The sequence below is a fragment of the Bos javanicus genome, chromosome 28 (assembly GCF_032452875.1).
Source record: "Bos javanicus breed banteng chromosome 28, ARS-OSU_banteng_1.0, whole genome shotgun sequence".
In the NCBI taxonomy this organism is placed as follows: domain Eukaryota; kingdom Metazoa; phylum Chordata; class Mammalia; order Artiodactyla; family Bovidae; genus Bos; species Bos javanicus.
Genome location: NC_083895.1, coordinates 36250672 through 36272664, shown reverse-complemented (window position 1 = coordinate 36272664; position 21993 = coordinate 36250672). Strand labels below are relative to the sequence as shown.

The 21993-nt window shown below is 54.7% G+C and overlaps 1 protein-coding gene across 4 annotated transcripts in view; it reads right to left on the bottom strand.

The window, feature by feature from the left end:
• The window catches only part of ZMIZ1 (zinc finger MIZ-type containing 1), a 150682-nt gene that overhangs the window by 112021 nt on the left and 16668 nt on the right, over positions 1-21993 (bottom strand). For all 4 annotated transcript variants that reach the window (XM_061405450.1, XM_061405448.1, XM_061405449.1 and 1 more), the window contains exon 2: positions 342-450. In XM_061405450.1, coding sequence (XP_061261434.1) covers positions 342-401 — 60 coding nt within the window. In that variant the 5' untranslated portion in view covers positions 402-450. The remainder of the gene's footprint in view (positions 1-341; positions 451-21993) is intronic.

Below are 21993 nucleotides of genomic sequence, written 5' to 3'. Positions count from 1 at the left end.
TGCATCCTCAAAGCAACCCAGAGAGCAGAGCCCAGAGAGGGCATGACACTGCTTCAAAGTCACACAGCTGGGAAGGGCAGGGAAGGGGTGAGGCAGAGCTGGCATTTGAACCTAGCGGAGTGATTCTAATGTGAGACTGGTCCATGCCAGTTCTCACGAGGTGGGTGGTCGGGGAGCCTCAAGCAGTCGGCCCTTGCTGACTGTCACCTCCACCCAGCATCTCAGGTGCTTACTACACAGTACATATCAGTCCCCACTCTGCTCTGCCCGCCTCACCTGCCCTGCCCTTGCCAGCGGCCAGGCTGGCAGAGGAGGCGGTGGGAGCCCGGCTACACACTCACCTGCTTGATGCACTGCAGTCGGTCGTTGGTCTGTTGGATGTGCCTGTCCATAGAATTCATTCTGGCCGTTTCGCTGGGCTCTACCCGAGAGCCATGAACGTTGTCCAGCCTGTGAAGACAGAGGACAGTGGGTGTCACTGGGGCTGTGCCAGGCCCGCCGGCCTCTGCCCCGGGGCAGCCTTGGGGTGGGAGGAGGAGCTATGCCCATGGCTGCCCAGCCCTTCTCTAGGCTCAGGGCAGGAGGCGTTCCTGGGTGTTCTTTGCGGGTGGCTCATGTGAGCACTGGGCAGGCAAGGCCAACGCACATGTCTACACGCACGTGTGTGTTGGGTGGTGGCGGCGGCAATGGCAGCCCCATCTTCAGGTTCTTGCTGCAGGACTTAGCCCACTTGCTGTGGCTGTATGTGCACGTGTGCGCAGAGATCTCCCCATGTGACAGCCCTGACTGCAGCATGCATCGTTTAAGGCAGCAATCCTGCCGTGGATGCCCTCCCCGCATCTCCCATGCCTTGGAGTTTACAAACCACAATTTCATGTTTTCCCTTTGCTCTCCCAGGAAAGAAAGAGGGTAGCCATCAGCACCACTTCCCTTTTCCAAACAAGAAGACTGAGGTTCAGAGAGAGGAAGGGAGTTACCCGGGGTGGCACAGGGAGCCCGAATTGGGCCCCGGGACTCTGACTGCAAGTTCCTGGCCGAGTGGTTGGGGCACAGGGCTGTCCCACTCAGCAGGATCACTCTTCCTGAATGATGCTGGGCCTGGGGCAGGTGAGCATGTGTGTAACGAGGTCCCCTCGATTCCGCAAAGCCCATGGAGCCCCCAGGCTTCTCCAGGGAGGCCACGAGCGCAAAGGCAGAGATGGAGGAGAGGCAGACAGATGGAGAGAGGTTCAACTCTGGCCCTCCCACTGCTCAGGAGTCCGGGTTCCCAGGCCTAGGCAGAAGTCTGCTCCTCACTGGCTGTTTGTCTTCCCATAACCCCAGGGCATTTCTGGCTGCAGACACCTGGGTCAGACACAAGGGACTCAGCAGAGGTTCCCCACCCCTGGCCTTCTCTGCTATCCCAAAACCTGCCCCCCTGAAGGCCTTTCCTCTCTGGCCATGTCACCAAACGTCCCATCCACCAAGCACTTGCTGTGTACCGGGCCCTTGCATTCTCTCCTCAACTCCTCACACCCGCTCTGTGAGATTAGAATCGCCTCCATTTTCCAGATGAGGAAACTAAGGTCTGGGATCTCCCATGGCAAGTGGCGGTTTGGACTGTGTCTGCCTGTCTGCTCCCATGTCCTGTCTCTCTGCCCCCACCCTGGTTCAGAAAGCTGACAGTCTGCCTGACCACAGCCTTGGGAAGAAGGCCCTGTTCCTCTTCCAAGGAGCTCTTCACCGCACAGCTCTTCTCAAGCACTTCTTATTGTTCCATTTGTGCTTGAAAAGGCGACTCACTGGCGTGGTTCAAAAATCCCAGGTGTCCAGGGTCATGCTGGCCTTGTCCCCTGCCCCCAGGGACCCTTCCAGAGAGAACCAGTGTCATCTGCCTCCTTCTGAAGGACTCAGAGAAGCAAATATCTATGTGTACTATCCTCTGCCACCCCTTAAAAAGCATAAAATGATAGCATTCTTCACACACTCTCCGGACCTCGCTATTTTCCTCTTAACGATATCTCAACGTGTATTCCACATCAAGACATAAAGAGCCTTTTCAGTTTTTAATGGCTGCACAGCATCCCAGGCACTGATGAGTCATTTATCCAACTGCCATCTGAACATCCACCCCGGCCAGGTGCTGTTCTAAGGCCTGAGGCCCTAGACAAGGCCCTTCTGCTCCAGGGGCTCACACTCTGGCCCGAGATGAGGCCTGCGCTAGCCCCAGATTTCTTCATTGCAAACAGTGCCAGAGGATCGCCTTTTATATCAGCCACATCATCATGTGTGAATTAATCTAGAGAGCACACCCCTGGAGGTGGAGTTTCTGGGTCATTCGGGCATCTGCACTTTGATCAGTGCTTGCTGGGTTCATCTTATCTTCTAGCGCTCCAGAAAAAGTAAAAATGGGGGTAGCATCCCCACATTGATCTCTTCTACCCTCACCTTCCAGCGTCCTTCCTATCACACCACCTATCACACATTTACACACCCAGATGTACAACTTCTCCATCACTTATCCATCTAGATGCTTGTCTGTCCATCCATCCACCCACCCATCCATCCACCCATCCGTCTTTATTCTCCACTTGTCCACCCTTGCATGCTTCCAACTCACCCAGTAAATACTTGTCAACATCGTATACTGTGCTAACTCTATGGAACACGGGGAGGTGAAAATGGAATCATTTTCTCGAGCTCATGGAACTCTTGGTCCAAGCCTCTATCTAGTCCACGTCACCTTTTATATGACTATTTGTTGAACTCTTCTCATGTCAAGTGCTGGTCCAGGCACTAGGCAAAGACACGGTTCCTATATCCTCACTTTATAGATGAGGAAACTGAGGCCCGAAGGTGGCCTCTCAAGCACCACAGGGTGCACACCGAGCTGGGCCTCTCCAGCCCCCACCCAGGGCATGAGCGAACACTGGTTACCAGGGTGCCAGTTACAGACTGCTGTTTCCGCAGCTAGCAAGGCAGGGGCACTGAGCCAAAGGGCCTCATTAAAAAGGAGGAGCCTGAAGGGAAGTCAAAGGGAACCCCAGGCCTGTGCAGACCTCAATCCCCTGCCCACAGGCAGTAGCCAACCAGGACAAAAGGCCTGCGCTGGCCCATGTGGCCAGCAGGGGGTGCTGTTGATGAAGATAACTGCCCAGGGGGTTAGAAATCTGAACTCTGGAAATTTGGTGAGGGATCTCAGAGGGTAAAGCGTCTGCCTACAATGCGGGAGACCCGGGTTCAATCCCTGGGTTGGGAAGATCTCCTGGAGAAGGAAATGGCAACACACTCCAGTACTCTTGCCTGGAAAATCCCATGGACGGAGGAGCATGGTAGGCTGCGGTCCATGGGGTCGCTAAGAGTTGGACACGACTAAGCGACTTCACTTTCACTTTTCACTTTCATGCATTGGAGAAGGAAATGAAACCCATTCCAGTGTTCTTGCGTGGAAAATCCCAGGGACGGGGGAGCCTGGTGGGCTGCCGTCTATGGGGTCGCACAGAGTCGGACACGACTGAAGCGACTTAGCAGCAGCAGCAGCAGCAGCCTACACTGACTCATGCACTGTCCTATCTGGAGGCCTATGTGATCTGAGATAGCTCCTGGATTCAAAGATGCTCAGAATATCATTGACCAAAGGTGCCTTGAGTTCTTCCACCACCTCGAGTTCAGCTGGCTTTATTCTTGGGGGGCCTGAGGACCACAGGTGGAGTGTCTAAGGCCACACAGCACCTCTGAGCTACATCTAGATCGCAGGGGGTTTTACTCCCAGACCCAGGCTCCATGTTGTAGGAACCAAGACATGAACGGTGGGCGTGGGACACCTGTGAGACCCAGAGGGTTGACAGGAGAGACATCACATATCACAGGGACGACTGTAAGTTGTGTGTGTCTCAATCTATAAAAGAAAAAACGTCTAAGTGATTAAGGGGACACTCACAGGTGAGGTGACACTTCTACACCACCAAGATCAGTGGAGAATTGGGGCTAGTAACACCCGGAATGGATGGGCTAGTGCTTCCGGCCCATGAAGGAAGAGGGTCAAGGCCTAGAAGGCTAAAGATCACAGACATGAAGAGAAGAGAAGGTGCTGAAGGAGGCATGAAAATGGTGGCTCCCTGAGGGGCAGTGTGAGATTTTCCATTAGCTCTGCACCTACTGCGTTCAGGCACTAGGCCAGGCCCTGTGCATTGCTAATTCACTTAATCCTAAAAGGTTCAGAGAGATGAAGTGACTTTCCCAGGGTCACACAGCTGGGACGGTGTTGGGCTGATTCAAACCCTCCACTTTTTTAACCAGAGGCATGTTCTTTCCAATGCTCCAAGACTGGAGGTCAGAGCCTCCTGGAAGTCCCCACCCAAGACTGTGTCTGAGCCCAAAAAGATGTGCCCCTGGCACCTGTCCACACCCACCCACTTGCTTCCAAGGCCATCCAGTGCCGCTGGGCTCCCTGCATGCTGGCTGGTGTGGGAAAGTGGGAGCGTCAGCGGCCAGCAGAGGTCGCCCTCCACCACAGGAGCGCTGCTGGGCTTGGCTGCTGCTTCCCTCCTTCCAGCTTGGACACCTCTAAGCCTATACATGTCGCTTCAAATCCTCAGTGGTGGCTGTAACTCCAGCGCCCACTGCGGCCAGGCTCCCTCCCAACTGGAGATCACTGGTGGCCAGGCCCTGGGTGTACCCATGCCTCGGCCCTTCCTGCCGTGTTTGCCTCCGAATGGAGAGTAGGCTCAGGCGGTCTACCTCTGTGGTGCCTGGCCCTCTGTCCTGGTCTGAGCAGCCAGCAGCCTGCAGGAGATGCAAGGCTAGTCAGTGTGGGGACCCGGAGGCAGCCCAGCTCTGCCACCCTCCTTGGTTTTCCCGTCTGTAAAACAAAGCCTAGCCGCCTGCTGGCAGCTCTTCAAACTCAACATCTTAGGATTTTGGTGTCAGGAGCTCCAGCTGTTTGGAAAACGCCATCTCAACAAGTGTAAGATGGTTTGACTCTAGAATTGCAAAGCCTGTCTCAAGACAGGCCTGCAGGGAGCCTGCTGGCCCAGGAAACTCTGGAGGTGGTCACTCTTCCAGGGTCACCTCAGACCTCAGATGCTTCCCCTTTCTCTGTGACATGCTTTTCCTTGAAGCTAATGCTCGACTTGACTTAAATGTGTGTAGGTAAGTTTTCCAATGGTGACATCTGGGTTAGCTTCCCAACTCACAGGGGAATGCTTGAAAGGGCCAAGCTCTCATTTCGCATGACTCACCACTAGTAGGGGAGTTCGGGTGAGTCCAGCCTCAGGGGAGCTCAGCACAGAAGATGCGCTCAAGGAAAGCTTGCTGCCCTCAGGCAAGTAGGGCGGCTCGGAGAGTAGACTGTGGAGACTGGAAAGGGCGCCTGGGGACCACATGGTCCCGGCGGGATGGTAGGCAGGGGCGGAGAGAGGGGAGGACACAGGGGAAAAAGGATGAGTGGGACTGGAACCCACCTTGCTGGGCCCAAGGAGAGACCTGGGCCACCTCCTGGCTCCCTGGCAGATTCTCACCTGGTCTAAAATGTTGGAAGAGGCACATGGCCCTCACAGGCTCCTCCTTAGAAATAGAGAGTGAGTTGCTCTAATCTGCTCCACGGAAAGTGGGGCCCTGGAACCTTGGCGGCAGCTCCCTAGGGCTGGTATCAGGGGTACTAACATCAGGGTGTTTTATTTTCCCCCTTTGAGGCCAACAAGTTAACTGGTACACTTAACAAACGTGAACTCAGCCGAGAGGCTTGTGCATCTGTGTGTGCACACCCACATGCTTATGTACCCCCTTTGCACACTTATGTATAGGCACATGCACACACTTGAGTGCTGACCCAGACGCATGGAGCACACACATCTCCTGACAGCTTGCACAGGCAAGTGGCGGGTCCCCAGGGGAGCCGTGTGAGCAGCGGTGTGCAGAAACGATTCAATCACCATGCACATCTGCAGCTCGGGTCCCCCGGGACGAGCGGTGCTGGCAGCAGGGGTGGGGGGGCTGTACCTACAGTCTGCAGAGCAGAGGCTGCATTCCAAGGCATCGTCATGGCCAGGGAGCTTGGGATGCGCCTGCTGCTCAGCGTGGTGGGAGACCTGGGGTTCCAGGGGATGCATCCTGGTCGGCCGGTTTACCAGCTTTTGGACTCTAAGAGGGGTGGATGTTGTGGGCCCTGGGTTCAGCAGTGACCTCTGTGTAACAGTGTCAGCCCCTGTCTGGCCCCCACCTCCCACTACTCCCCGCTGATCCCATACCCTCCGCGTGGGGCTGCTGCCCGCCTCTGGGACCGTGTTCTGAAGATCACACCTCTAGGTCTTTACCTCTGTGCCTCAGCCCACAATGCCTGGCCCCCTTCATCCATCAGGGCCTGGTTCGGTGGTCACCCTCTTGGCTGGTTTCCCCCAGCGGAGCCACTCACTTCTGCGTCCTCAGTGCCCCGTCACGAACCCCCAATTTGGTGGTACTAGATAAGGGCGATGTCTTTGCATCTGGCTCCCTCATCAGTTGAGATGTCTTGCAGTTATGGGTTCCCAGAGTCTAGCCTAGCCTAGGGCCTGGTACTCAGTGGGTGCTCAGCAATGCTCATTAGATGGATGGATGGATGGGTTTTCAGCAAGGAGTCAGTCCTAATCAGAGGATCTTATCAGGGAGACTCTGATAAGCCAGGCTGCGGCTCCCAGAGAGTGATACATGTACCACTAGAGGAGGAGGAGGATTTCAGGTGGTCCGTGGGCAGAGGTTTTACATCTTCATAGTGAAGTATTTGGACTAGGACAGCCATCACTGGCGAGTCTGTGGATATTATTATTGGGGATGGGTTAAATAAGGGAGGGGCGGCAAACCTGGAAGGATTAAAGAACCATTTTAAACATAATATAAATGGTATGAAAGAGACGGAGGTTAAGAAAGCACTGATACAGTTGATGCCTTCCTCATCTTAAAGGTAAAGGCGCTCAGAGAGGTGTAGCAGGTCTCCAGGCACGCTGCTTGGAGGCGGAGGAAGAGGGTGATGGTAAAGCAAACACAGTCGGGGTGACTTTGTGTCCTGGCCCAGGGAAGTCAGGGAGGAGGGCAGAGGGACAGACTCGAGTGGGGAGAGGGAAGAGGCAGCTCCAGGCAGCTGCCCTGGACCAGCTGCTTCCCATTCTTGGCCAGGCAGCTGGAGCAGATCCTGGGGTCAGCCTGTGACCTTGCTCTTGGTGGGGTCCCTGGGTAGGGGTGGGCCCTGAGAGCCAGACCTTCTTGGCAGGGAGGCTGTGGGAGGGCCCTTTATCTCCCCAAGCCTTCATCCCTCAAACAGGAAGGTGTATCCCCTCCCTTCCCACTGAGCGGAGGAGCTGAGTAAGTGAAGTCACGCAGGGCACATTGTTCTGAAAAGGGAAATCCTGATTTGGACAACAGTCTCTTCCAAACGCAGGACCCCTCCTTAATTTGGGGAGTGCCCCTTATGCCAGGACTGGACAAAGCTGCATACGTCCTGACCACAGAGTTCAGATGCTCTGACTTGGCACGGTTGCTGGAAGGGTGGACCCGCTTCTCTTGATGACCCAGTGTCCCAGCACCCGCCTTCCCTACAGGAACCCCCGTTGTCAATGGTGGTTAGCGGGACACCACCATGTACACCTGGGTGTTTCAGAGGGGCCGCTCCTGAGGGCGGGTAGGTACACCTGACAACCTGTTCCGGGACACACGAACTGATCCAGAGGAGAGGATGGCTGATTGGGAGGACACGTGTTAGTGTCGCTCTGACAAAGGTGCCAGCCCACTGTCCCAACCCACACGGTTCTGGGAGTCCCAGCTGCACCCGGGTGTGCTCATCTCCCTGGGGCCCATGATGCCTTAGCAGGCCCAGGTCGTACTCTCGGGGTCAAAACCTCCCACCACCCTCTGGCCACACTCCAGGTCCGTGACCTTGCAGTGAACTTTCACTGACAGCTTCTCTCCCAAAAGGTGGAAGAGGGCCAGCTTTAGTCCTGGGTAAGGTTGCTGGGTTTCCTCTCCTCCCCAAGGCTATGCCGCCTCTGCTTTTTGTTTCCTCCAAATGGAAAGAGAAGCAGAGCAAGGGCTACATAGCCCATGGGGTGGCAAGAGACTGACGCCACTTGGCAACTGAACAACAACAAATGAACTTATACGTCCAGACACTAGGTTCTCTACGTGTATTAGCTCACTTTAAGCCCCAGAATTCCACTGTGATGTTCCAGTTATTATTACCATACTATTGATGAAGAAACTGAGGCTCAGAGAGGTAACACGACTTGCCCAAGGTCACACTACTGAGAAGTGGCAGTGCCCGGACTTGAACCCCAGGCGGTTACACAGCCCACGAGGTTTCACTGCATCATGCTCTCCGTGGGAACGTAGGCTTCCTCAACATCTCTGCGAGGGACAAAGGTGACTGTCACTGCAGAGCCAGGGAGTCACGGTCCTGCCTGATGCTGTCTGGGCCGCAAGCCTGCCCTAGGACAGCAGAGCTCACGCAGCGGCCCTGACCTGGCTTTGTTTTAAGGTTCTTGCCTGCGATTCCAAAGGTTCAGATGCCATGAAGTGGGGAAGAGGGAAGGCAGAAACCATTCCCTGGGGGAACTCAGAAGACACAGTGTGGGATGAAGTTGGAGGTGGAGCCAGGGTCCCCTGACCACCAGCTGGTGTCCTATAGACGGCTGTAAATGCCCTGAAGATGCCTGCAGCTCCAGTTCTGGGGACAAAAAGGTGTTCCCCACCATCTCTTCCTTACCCTAGCTCCTCGAGCCTCCAAATCCACCCACCTGGCATTCTCCAGGAGCTCCAGACAGGGGTGGGGCAATGGCAGGTCCAAGGGAGAGTCAGTGTAACTAGATTAGCCCTTAAGAAGCGCCCAGCACACAGAAGGTGTGTGGTGTAAGGATGCCGCCCCTACCTCCTGCACCCCTGACAGGCATGGCTAACCAGTCACTGCATTCTTCCACGGGGCCCACACACGACCCAGCCAGTCATCCACACACCCTTCTGCCCAGTCATTCTTAACCACTTGGTGCCAACACATGAGAAAACACCTGGGCAGCTCCATTTTTAAAAGGAGGGTGAATAGAGGCTCAGAGTGGGGAAAGCTTAGCCAAGGGGCACCAGCCAGTCAAGACACGAGCAGAGATCTGCATGCAGACTTCCCAGTTCCCTATTTAGTCCTCTTTATTGGGAGTCAGAGCCAGGCTCTTCTCGAGCTGAGAGCCCACGTTCGGACCACACAGGCAAACCAGCCACATGTCAAGCAACCTTCCATCAATCACAGCCTCACAGCAGCTGGTGGGCAGTATTAGCCTATTTTGCAGAGGAGAAAAATGAAGGCTCAGAGTGGGTGGGTCGTTACTCCCCTATCATGCAGGACTGATATGGCTGGTCTAGGACAGCAGCTGTTTCTCCTCAGCCTGGGCTCTTATTTTTACTAACTGGGTATGCCTTCTCTTTTAGTGAGTTGCTATGAACTGAAAGATTTGTTTAAAAATTTCTCAAGAAAAGGGAGGTGGGGAACAGAGGAATCAAAAAGCAGGCATTTATTTGACTTAAAAGTGGTAGATGGCAAAAAACCAACCACCCAACACAAAACCAGTCCTCATGGCTTAGATCTAGAACGGATCTGGGGATCTGTTCGGACACATTGTTCACAGATGAGGAACCTGAGGCCCAGGACAGGGGTGTGGGTGGAAGTACAGCAGAGCCTTGAGCCTCTGAGACAGGTCAGAAGTGGGGCCAGGGCGACACTCAGGCCTCGGGAGCTCGGGGCTGCCCCGAAGGTCTCGGCTCTCCCTGCTCCATCCACATCCAGGCCCCTTCTGCAGGTGTCTGCTGAGTGCACACCTGTGGCCCCAGACAGCTCAGACAGGGACCTTACCAGGGAGCTCCCGGGGGTCTCCAGGTGGGGGTGAGGAAGGACAGGATGGCCGTGGCCAGCCATGCCAGACCCGATGGCGGCAAGGGCTCTGCTCCTAGTGGGAAGCATCTGTGATTTCATCTCTGCAGAAACCCCGTGACGTCCCCACGGCTCCTTGGGGACTTTGGCACCCCAGCTGGGCTGATGCTGGCACACTGACCCCGTACGTCTGAGCCTCTTTCTAGAAGGCCTGTGGTGCAAGGGGCTGAGTCAGCTGGGTCTGGTGTCCATCACCCTGTTGTCATCAGATCTGCACTCAGGGAATCTCTGGGTGTGAGGGACTCAGGGACTAAGCCACCCCGACCCATGCTGGGAGTGGGGGCCTCATCTCTGGGGCCCTTTGGGGACAAGCTGGGTACCCCACAAGCAACCTGAAAACATGCCTCCTGAGTGTCTATTGAGAGATAAGGATTCACACCAGGTGCTCCAAAAGCGAGTGCTGACTTGACACTCTGACTGTGCAAAGCACTCTACAGTTTACAAAGCCCTGGTGTCATAACCTCATTTGACCCTTGTTGTTGTTCAGTCACTCAGGCCTGTCCGACTCTCTGTGACCCCATGGACTGCAGCACGCCAGCCTTCCCTGTCCATCACCAACTCCTGGAGTCTGCTCAAACTCATGTCCATTGAGTCAGTGATGCCATCCAAACCACCTTATCCTCCGTCACCCCCTTCTCTCCCCGCCTTCAATCTTTCCAGCATTTGGTCTTTTCCAGTGAGTCAGTTCTTCACATCAGGTGGCCAAAGTATTGGAGCTTCAGTTTCAACATCAGTCCTTCCAATGAATATTCAGGGTTGATTTCCTTTAGGATTGACTTGTTTGATCTCCTTGCTGTCCAAGGGACTCTCAAGAGTCTTCTCCAGCACCACAATTTGGAAGCATCAATTCTCAGGTGCTCAGCCTTCTTTATGATCCAACTCTCACATCCGTACATAACCCTCATTACCACCTCATTTATGTGGGTCATATAGCTTAGTGGATCAGCTCACCAGGCTGCTTGGGTTCAAATCCTGGCTCTTGCATGTGCTAGCTGCTGTGACCTGGGGCAAAATGCTCTCTTCTACGTGCCTCAGGCATCTGTAAAGTGGATGCAATAACAGTGGTGCCAACTTCATAGGCTGCTGAGTTCGTTAAATGAGTCAGTGAATAGGAAGCACTCTGCACAGCCCCAAGCACGTGGGCCCCAGCTCTGCTCAGGACCAGGTGGGTCTTATCATCTCCATCACAGGCAGGAGGAAAGCAGGGCCAGAGAGAGGAGCCGGTATCCGCTAGGGGGGTGGTGGGGGGAATTAAAAGCCACCACTCTAGACGTTAAAGACCTTCAACTTTTCTCCCTCCATGCACCCTCACACAGGCGCCTCTGGGAACCACCCTGCGTCTCAGAGCCAGGTGCCTTTGAGGACGTGGGTGGTTGAGGCAGGGGCCTGTGCCCACCAGCCAGAGTGCTGGGTGGGGGGATTTGTCCTTGAGGCAAAGGCCAGTCCTGAAAAGCTCAGGAGGACAGAGGGATAGGGTCACTGCTTCGGGGCAGATGGACAGAGTGCTGCCGCTCCAGAGCGGCACCGGACACCCACACAGTGTCTGTCCAGGTGGGCAGTGTCACAGGAGGAGGCAGGGGGACCAGAGGAGAGACACTGCCTATTCTGGGGAAAAGGAGGGTAGCGGCCAGGACGCTGCAGGTCAGGCTGCCTGCGGTGAGTTTCGCGGAAAAGGGTCCTTCCTGCCGAAGGATCCTCTGGTAAGACTGGCTGGGGAGAAGCTGCATATTCCAACCACTCTTGGTGAGGAGGAAGCACATAAAGGGCCTTAGAGCATCTGGCTTTTCCCAAAGTGAATGGAGTGCAAAAAACTTTTCTCACTAAACACATTTTAAAATCCCATAGACTAGTTTTCCCTGGAACTGGCTTTGACAGATTCCGAACTAAGAGGAGTGGCTGCGGGGTGAAGAGGCTGGACAGCAGGCAGAGAGAGAGGGCAGAGAGGGATGGGCAGGCTGGGGCAGCGGTGCCTGGCAGGGTAGGGGACCAGAAACTGAAGTGTCTGCGGGAAGAGAGGCCACAGAGCATCCACACCAAGATCTGGAACCCACCGCCCAGGAGGACTGGGGCCTCGGACGCTGAATCCAGGATTACGGCCAGCGTCACGAGGCCACCATCACTTCAGTTGCTCAGTCACGTCTGACTCTTTGCTACCACATGGACTGCGGCACACCAGGCTTCCCTGTCCTTCACCGTCTCCCAGAGTTTGCTCAAACTCATGTCCATTGAGTCGGTGATGCCATCCAACCATCTCATCCTCTGTTGCCCCCTTCTCCTCTTGTCCTCAATCTTTCCCAGCATTAGGGTCTTTTCCAATGAGTTGGCTCTTCACACCAGGTGGCCAAAATATTGGAGTTTCAGTTTCAGCATCAGTCCTTCCAATGAATATTCAGGGTTGATTTTCTTTAGGATTGACTGGTTTGATCTCCTTGCTGTCCAAGGGACCCTCAAGAGTCTTCTCCAGTACCACATTTTGAAAGCATCAATTCTTTGGTGCTCAGCCTTCTTTATGGGCCAACTCTCATATTTGTACATGATTACCGGAAACACCATAGCTTTGACACTATGGACCTTTGTTGGCAAAGTGGTATCTCTGCTTTTTAATAGCTTAGATGTACCCAACCGGCCAGGACCTGCCCATGGGCCCGGCAACTCCCTACGCTCAGCAATGCTGGCCTAGGTCAGGAGGAGAGAGGCCCAGGTCACTTTCTAGAAGGGCAAAGGCCAGAGTTGGAAGGTCAACTGAGCTGCCTGAGGCAGAGGCTGGGTTGTCTGGGGAGGCTGGGTTGTCTGGGGAGGCTGGCACCTTCTCTGCCCCCTCTAAGCCAAGAAATCTAAAGGGACAGCACAGGCCAAGGTAGCCCCGGCCGCCAGAGTCCCCTGCCCCAGGCTGCCGGCCTGTATGGCCCTTCAGCAGCCACTCAGAAATCTCTGTGATTGTGATTAAGAAGAAGAGCAATATCATTAAGTACCTACTGTGTGTTGGGTGGCACATTTGCTGTCTCACGTGACTTTTCTTTATGACAAATGATAAAGATATAGTTAGAATGATTAGCGCCATCTATAGATGGGGAGAAATAAGACTGAAAATGATTAAGTGACTTGCCCAATATCTGAAAATGGCACAGCTGGGATTCAAACCTGTCTGTCAGACTTGAAAGTCCAGCATCCCTCCCCTAAGCCAAGCCACCTCCACACCATCCAGGGGCTTGGGGCTGAGAAAGCTTCTTTGCAGACGACCCAGCTCAAGGCTGTTCTGGAAGAGGACTTTCAGTTCAGCCACCCACTGGGTACCACCCTTTGCTAGCTCTGCATTGCTGTGCCCAGGCTAGAGTTGAAGAACATGGATAAGAGTCATCTGTGCTCAGGGGGCTCCTGGTCTTGGGAGGGTTCCAATCATGCCAGTTACATGCACAGTATGTGGATCACAGTTGGCCTCTCTGGGCCTGTTTTCTCAGCCTGTAAAGAATGGGGCTGATTGAGATGTCATACACTTCTCCCTGTACCCCCTAAACCTCTGAGGACAGCAGGGGACACTCAGGATCCAGTAAGCACTCCCTCTGCACCAGGCCCTTCCACACACAGATTACTCCCCTAACTCTCACACCAACCCAGCGAGGTGGGCATCCTTGCTCAGACTTTACAGATGAGGAAACTGAAGTCCAGAGAGGTTACGCAACTTGCCTAAGGTCACAGAGCGGACCAGTAGGGTTGCTGGGATCGGAACCTGGGTTTAACTCATTGCAAAGGCCCACCCAGCCTGATGTAAGACTAGGAGAGATGCAGAGAGAGATTCCTCCTAGGCCTGAGCCCACTCCACCAGGTGAGTGTAGAACTCAGCCCCTCAGTTCTTAGCCTTGGTGAAATTCGGCCTAGGTGAGACCATCCCTAAGGCATTTTCTAGCTTCAGCGCTCTGGCAGGAGGCTGGGGGAAGGAAAGATCAAATCACAGTAAAAAAGTAAGATGAATCCCGGATTTCCAGAAGCCTGGAATCCAGGCGAAGGCAGCCAGGCTGAACTAACCGACCAGACGGCCATGCCCACCATGGAGGCCAGACTGTGGAAGGCCCGGAGTTGGTCTGGCGACAACCCCATAAGCTTCCTGGAGGTGGAGGGGCAGAGCCAGGCCCGCAGGAGGGGCAGTGTGGCTGGGGACAGGACCAAGACATGGGGGTGGGCTGGGCTGGGGCAACGAAGACCTGACTTATTTTGGAAATAAAACCATCCATGCCCAGTGTCCTTTCGTCCAGGCCTGGCCAGTCAGCTTGGCAGGATGGCATCAGGGTCTTTCTTAACGAAGGTATTGAAATGAAGCAGGACGCATACAATTCATCTGCTTTTTAATTAACTTGCCCCGCTGCCTTAAGTGATTCCCTGCTTACGTTCATTCTTTTGAAAATTCCAAAGTGCTATTTCTGACCTGTGATTTACTATTGCCGCACGTCTCTATAAGCAGTGTTTTAGCTTAAGTGGCAGTTGCATATTAATTACAAAGTTAATTATGTGCTGTGTAATCATGCTGTAATTCATTAGTTTACTCTACACTCTGAGAGCCTCACGCTAATAGCAAGATCTGACAGAGGGGTTTAGGAATCACCAGGAAAGATCTGTTGAAGACCTAGAATGGGGCTGAAAAGGACTTGAGCCCTCTCAGGATGGTTCCTTGAGACACATCTGGCTGCCTGGAGGCTGGGTCTCTGGGCCCCTCGTGGTTGTCCTCCTGAACACAGTACAGGACCCTCGCTGCCCCGGGCTCTGAGGGATCGCAGCCTGGAGTACATACTGCGTGCAAACCCTTGTCTGCTGAGGATGGTGGAAAACCCAGCTGGGTTTTGTTTTTTTCCCCCACGGAAGTGCAGGGACTGGAACAGAATTTGTTTAAAATTACTTACGGAACAGAGAGTTACTTCTAGGTGAAAAATTAACTGCTCAGATTACCAAGACAAAATGGTCCTGGGAACGCTGACCGTGGGGCAGACCTGGGAGGGGCTCTAGAGGCTTCAGGTCCAAGACGGCCATTTAGATGGGGAGACCCCAGCCTGAGAGCCGGCGGGGCACGCTGGGCTTGGGACCAAGGTCTCTTCACAGCCGTTTCCTTCCCTACCATCTCCCCTGAAGTGTCAGGGATCTTGATATGAACACTGGCCACCTTTCTCTTTCCTTTCTTTCCTGTTTTGTTTTGTTTCCTCATGAATTGGGCTTCTAAGATGGCTCAGTGCATAAAGAATCCACCTGCAATGCAAAAGACCCAGGTTTGATCCCTGGGTCAGGAAGACCTCCTGGAGAAGGGCATGGCAACCTACTCAGTATTCTTGCCTGGAGAATCCCCATGGACAGAGAAGCCTGGCAGGCTACAGTTCATGGGGTCACAAAGAGTCAGACACGACTGAATGACTTTCACTTTACTAATGAACTGACCCACAGGGTGGCCTTGGCTGTGAAACCCAACTCCACTCTTTAGCCGATCTGAAAACCCTGCTGAGGCCCAGGTACCTTGTTTCTGAAATGGGGTGAAAGTTCCCTTCAACTCGGCATAGAGATCTGCCCCTGTCAGACCACTTGAGCAATGTTCCAGAGGATTCTTTTCTAGAACCACCCTTTCCCAGCCAGTGGAGAATTCCCCATGATGTTCCAATGGCATTTAAAAGTCGATATGAATAAAGACAGGCCTGCTGCAAAAGCCCCACTCTCTGCAAATCTGTGGGTCAAATTTCAAGCCTTTGTCACATGAGAGGATACAAGGCTGTGACCTACCCTGGACATAGTGATCTGGTGGCTGAGACCCTCTGCTTTCCAAATATAAACCTACTTGTTTTATTTTTGCTGACAGCTGAACGAAAAAAAAAAAAAAAGATGTGGAAGTCTTTCCCTTTCTGGATCCAGTCAACAGAGGAGAGAAGGGCTTGGAGCCCCAGCTGGCATGGGAGGAAGATAAATAAGAAAAAACAAAACATGTCCTCATGCTACAGTGGAATGTTTAAAAAACAGGTGAAAAGCACAAGGTCGGGGCAGATTTCATTTTCTATAATTTTAGCAGGATCAGGGAGGAGGCAAGATGCTGCCGACTCAACAGTTTTGGGGGAATCAGTTTTGGAGGGAACTCATTTTTTTTGGTGGGGGAGGGAGGGGGGGTGTCTTAACAGCCAAAGGCGCTGTGGTTTCCTTTCCAGGGAACACACTGGTTTCCCTGGCAACAAGAAGTCCAGCCTCCAAAGTTCTGCCGCGAGACCAAGGCTTGGCCTGGGATGCTCCCGACTATTACCCACGGCCAAGGTCTCACCATCCCACTCTCCCAGGCAGTGAGCTGGGTGGGAGAGGGGCAAAAATGTCAGCTCTGCAAAAATGTGGGCACCAGTCCCCATCTCTCCCCCCTGCACTCATGCAAGCAGCTACTCATCCCTGGATCACTGCTTTCCAGGGCTTTATGGCTGAGCAGGTGAAAAAGAAAATGCTAGCAACAGCTTGGAAACAAGCCTGCATTTGACAGCACCTGGGGACCTTGTGGGAACAGTAAAGTCTCCGGGGCGGGCGGCCAGTGGCCCAGCAAGGCTGGGTCTCGTGTCTAGCATGCTTTAGCCTCGTGTGGCTGGCACAGGGGAACAGCATGGGAAGACAGAAGGTCTGAATTTCTGAAGTCACCTCCCTCTATCCAGGCTCGCTCATGTGGCTCCAGAGGCGTCTTGTGGATTTTTAGAGCCCAGTTTCCCAGAGAGAAATATTTAAATGTCTGGCCTGGGAAGATGCGATTCCTGCAGCAGGTGTGGGAGGGGTGGGGTGTGAGTGGGAGGAGGAGAGGAGAGGAGGCAGAAAGGGGCCAGTGATGGAATCTGCAGAGCGCTGATCCCCGGGCGCGCTGTGCTAAGTGCTCCACATGCTCTGTGTCTAACTCTCTCTCCAGTTGCCAGGGGAAGCAGGCACAATTATTCCCGGCTGGAGGGAATGAAGGGGTCAAGTGACCTGCACAAGGCCACCCAGTAAGTGAGTGGCAGAGCCATGAGTCACACCTGTCAGTCTTGACCCTCTTCTCAGGAGAGGGGTGGATGGAATGACAAGGGCAGGGAGGGGAGAGTCGCTCTGGCTAGTGCTTTACTCCCCTTGTGGTGAAAGGGAGACAGAGGTTCCTAAAATTCTCCCTTGTGCTCCCCTGCTAGTCCCTGCTGTTATCTAAACATTCCCCAGGAAGACAGGCCCCAGAGCAGAGTTATCCGGAGGCTCTGACCCAGAGGGCCCAGTCCCCACACTCCACCTCGAGGCAGATGTAGCACTGGCTGATGTTTCCCGAGGGCCTGACATTGCATCCTTTACAAGCTCTATCTCCTTTAAGGCCAGAATGGTCCTATGAAGTAGGTAGTAAGAGTCAATTTCACAGATGAGAAATGGGAGCTCGGTTGCATGTCCAAGTTAGTCAGCAAGAGGCAGCGCTGGAATTCAAGCCCTGGTCAGATGCCAAAATTTAGGTATATCCTTAACTAATGACGATGATAATGATAGCCAAACTTCCCTGAGCTCTCATTATGTGTCTGTCCTGTTTGAAGCACTCTGTGAAGACTCTTGAGAGTCCCTCGGATAGTAAACAGATTTAACCAGTCAATCCTAAAGGAAAACAACCCCGAATATTCGTTGGAAGGTCTGATGCTGAAGCTCCAATACGTTGGCCACCTGATGCAAAGAACTGACTCACTGGAAAAGACCCTGATGCTGGGAAAGATTGAAGGCAGGAGGAGAAGGGGACGACAGAGGACAAGATGGTTGGACGGCATCTAGATTCAATGGACGTGAGTTTGAGCAAATTCTGGGAGACGGTGAAGGACAGGGAAGCCTGCCATGCTGCAGTCCATGGGGTCGTAAAGAGTCGGACACGACTTAGTGACTGAACAACAATAAGCATTCTACAGATATTTACTTATTTTATTCTCTCAACCATCCTATGAAGTACATGTTACAATTAGCTCCATTTTATAGACCTGAAAACCGAGGCACAGAGCTCTGTAAGCAACATGGCCAGGGGCACACAGTAATCTCTAAGGCCAGGCAGACTCCTGAAATTCATACTAGTGATTCATGCTAATGACTCATACTACGACCTGTTTCTCCAACCACTGGGACATCCTGCCTCCCAGCCTTGAGCTCTTGATTCTGGATGGTTCTGGGACCCTGGAAGGCCAGGCAGCCATTGGGAGCCAGGGCTTTTCCAAGAGAGTGCCTTCTCCCACCCCAGGGAAATTGCAGGCAGGACCTGGACTGTGCTCCCGAGTGTGGATGTGAGTGTGCACGTGTGTGCACCTCAGGCTGGGCAGCATCAGGGCGTGCATGATTTATGACCCTCAGAGAAACAGAATTGCAAAGCTCACTCACAAATCTTCCCTATCGAGGGACTTGTGGCGGGCAGACATGCAGTGAATTCCCAAGAACAGGCAGGCCTCCCTGCAGCCTCTGCTCCTGAGACGAGTCCAGGTGACCTGGCCACCTGTGGGTCAGCTACACAGAGGTCCAGGCCAGTGGTGGCCAGCCAGTGGACAGCCGGCTCAGCCCTGGGAGTGGTCACCGACCTGGGGTGGGGGACCCGTTTCTGTGTATCAGAAATGCTGGCTCCAGAGTGACCTGGCCCCTGAGGAAGCACCCCCAGACACAGGTTACCCATCCTCTACCCTCTGGCAGGTCCACCCCACAGCCAGCCCTTATACTCTGGTCCTCATTGCTCAGAAGTTTGGGATCAGGACCCTTAGCACCTACTGAACTGAAGACACTAGCGAATGTCTCTTGACTCATACTACATGCTTTTGTACTGTACTAAGTTTTCAAGGTTTGTCTCATTTGAGCACATGTCACATGCAGAGGCTGGAGAAGTCTCCTGAAAGTCCCTTGGACAGCAAGGAGATCAAACCAGTCAATCCTAAAGGAAATCAACCCTGAACACTCATTGGAAGGACGGATGCTGAAGCTGAAGCTCCAATACTTTGGCCACCTGATGCAAAGAGCTGACTACATCAGAAAAGACCCTGATGCTGGGAAAGATTGAGGGCAAGAGGAGAAGGGGATGACAGAGGATGAGATGGTTGGATGGCATCACTGACTCAATGGACATGAGTCCAAGCTCCTGGAGATAGTGTGCTGTGATTCATGGAGTCACAAAATGTTGGCATGGCTTAGCAACTGAATAACAACACACGCAGAGGCAAGGTTCAGAAAAGTGACGTGACTTGAGATGGGATCCCAACGGGAGTAGTCTGATTCCAGAGCCTGTTCAGAGAACCACTCCACCGTGTTGACTTAAATCCTCAAGCTCCTTTGCGGTCCCCAGGCTGTGTCCCTGGCACACAAATGCTCAATGCGCTTTCCCCAGAGGGGACAATGGAAGGGGGGCTCCAGGGTCCAGGCTTGGGTCTGGCTGGGATCACTCTACTGGTATTAAACCCCATCCCAGTTCCCACAGCTGTAAACTATGAGATGTTTCCAGCTTCTTCATGCCCAGAACTAGCGGTGCCACACTCTTGAGTCTGGCTCACAGTGACCCTTCTAAACCAGGCCCTGGGGGCTGCTGTGAGGACAGAGCAGTAAAGGGATGCATGCCTTTTTCCCAAACCTGGCTTGGCAACACCCTCCCCAGCAGCAGGCACAGTGGGCGACCGTAGCACACCCCATAGGGTACCCAGCCCTTGGGCCCTCTGTGATCTCCCAGCCAATTCTCTTGATGCCCCACCCCCACAGGTGGGAGGATGGGCAAGGGCAGGGCAAAGAGGCTGCCAAGCAGGTGGCAGTTGAGGGCCAGGGATAGGCCAAATCTTGGTTCTGCCCTAACCTGCTGTGTGACCTAGGCCAGTGTGTAGCTCTTTCTGAGTTTTGTCTTTTCTAGCTGGGAAATGAGTCAGGCATGCCTGTGTGATGGTTGGGGGGATTACATTAAATGAGCATGAGTGAGGGCCTGACCCTTCTGAGAGGTGTCATCCACGCACACACGTGCACACGCAGAGCTGGGAGGACGTTGGGTTACAGGAATCCCCATCCCGGCCTGCAGAGCACGCCAGGCTGCCCTACCCAAGAGGTGTCTCTGGGGCCTGGCACCAGGGTGAGAGTCTCCGCTCCTCCTCCTCCAGCTCAGACTCCTTCAGCCCCAAACCTATAATCCCCAGCTGGGAAAATGACAGCCTTGCCCAGCAGCCGCCCTCGGCCGCCGGGCGGGGAGCCGGGTGGTGGCCATGGTGGTGGCCGGGAGGCGGGTCCGGGACACACAGCCGCCGAGTCAGGGGAGGTCAACGGCGGGGGACAAATGCCGTGGGGACTGTGGGCTCTGGGGTGGCTGGACAATGGATGAGAGGGGAGAAGGGGAAGGGAGGGCACAGGACTGCAGGGCCGGTCTGAGGCTGGCCCTGGGCAGGACAAGGCCCAGGCAGATCAGCAAGGGGTCATGACCCTGAAGCCAGGAGCACAAGGAGGGGGCCTCTGTATAAACTTGAAGGCTGGGGCCCAAGACCCTGAGGCTGGGCCGGCCCCTGGAGGCCGCAAGGCAAGCCCTGCCCACAGGTTGGGGAGCAGCAAACACACTGATTCCTGGCTCTGCCCCAGCCTCCCCTGGAGGGTGGGGGATTCTGTGTTCTGGAATGAGCTCTGGGATCTGGTTTCAGCAGAGTGGCAGGTGGCTGCGTGGGGACCTCTGGATGTCCCCTGTCACAGGGAGGTGCTGGGGTTTCTCCTGCCTGTGCCGCCTTCCCCGCCACTTGGCAGGAGGCAAAACCACAGCAGTGCCATGGACACCATGTCTGCTGAGCTTTGCTGCTCACCACCTGTCTGCTTAGAAGCACATGACCCATTTGTGGGCGGGGCTGCAGGATGGTCAGACCGATCAGCAAGGCTGGGGCCAGCCCCTGAGCACCCGTCCCGGGCTCCTCCCCACTGAGAACAGCTGTCAGGGAGCTGAAACCCTGGCGCTCTCTGCCTCCCCTCCAAACCTGCCTGGACAGGGAACTGTCACCAGCCCTGAGCTGCTGGGCTCTCGTCCAGTGTCACGTGGACCCTTGCCCCATCACAGCGGGGAATGAATGGCCTGGCCTCCTGGGACATCCTGCCCCAGGCCATGCTGCCCTGATTCTCCAATCACCTTGGACAAGTCACATATCTCTCTGGGCCTGGGTTTCCTCATCTGAAATAGGAAGTGGGAGGAGGCTGGACTTGGCAGCAGGCAGGCTGTGAGGGGAGGGCATTCCAGGTGGACGGAATGTCTTGAACAGCAGCTCAGGGGCGGGAGCACATGGGAAACACACCCATGTGGGCTGGGCCAGGAGACTGGGGTTGAGGCTGGATGTGGCCTTAGGGTTAGGGTCAAGGTTGAAACTGGAGTTGGGGTCGGCACTGTCTGAAGGGGAAGTCTCCTGAGGGCACTCAGTGTCCCCCGAGCAGGGGCCCTTGGTGGCTGTCCTGACGGCTCTGGATCATGGGATGGGACTAGCTGTGCTGCATGCTCAAGAGGGGAACGGCAGACTTTACTCGAGGCCACCCCAGGGGGCCACCAGGGAGCCCGGAAGAGAAATGGGGGTGCAGCCAGCCTCCCTTGGATCAGCCTGAGCACAGCGATGGCAGGGCCAGGGCCTACCCTATGGTGCTGTGCTTAGAAATCAAGCCCTGGGGTGACAGGCCACGGGGCAAGGGGATGTCCAGGCCTTGAGGAGACAAGGGCCCATCTGGGCATAAGGGTCCCTGGGTCAGGGCCACGGGGAAGGTGCAGCTCAGGCCTGGAGGTCAGGACACGTGCCCCGGGCCTCCCGGGGCACAGGCTGTTCTGGGTCCGGATTCCCCACTGGTGTCCCCACAGCCCCCATCACACCTGTTGTCCTGTGGGGTACCTGGAGACCCTGCCTCTAGTAAGAGGGTTATGCCTAAGGACCGGGGTGATGCCTCAGGGCACACAGGAGTGCTGGGGTGTGCACTGCCTGGAACACTCAGCCATTTCCTTGGGCCATGCCACTGTGGAGGCCAGCAGAGCACCACAGCTGACCTCCTCAGGGGACAGGCCCCTGCCCTCTCCTGGCCCCCAGCTCCTATGTCTGCCCTCCATCTTGACCTCCAGGATGGTGTGAGGC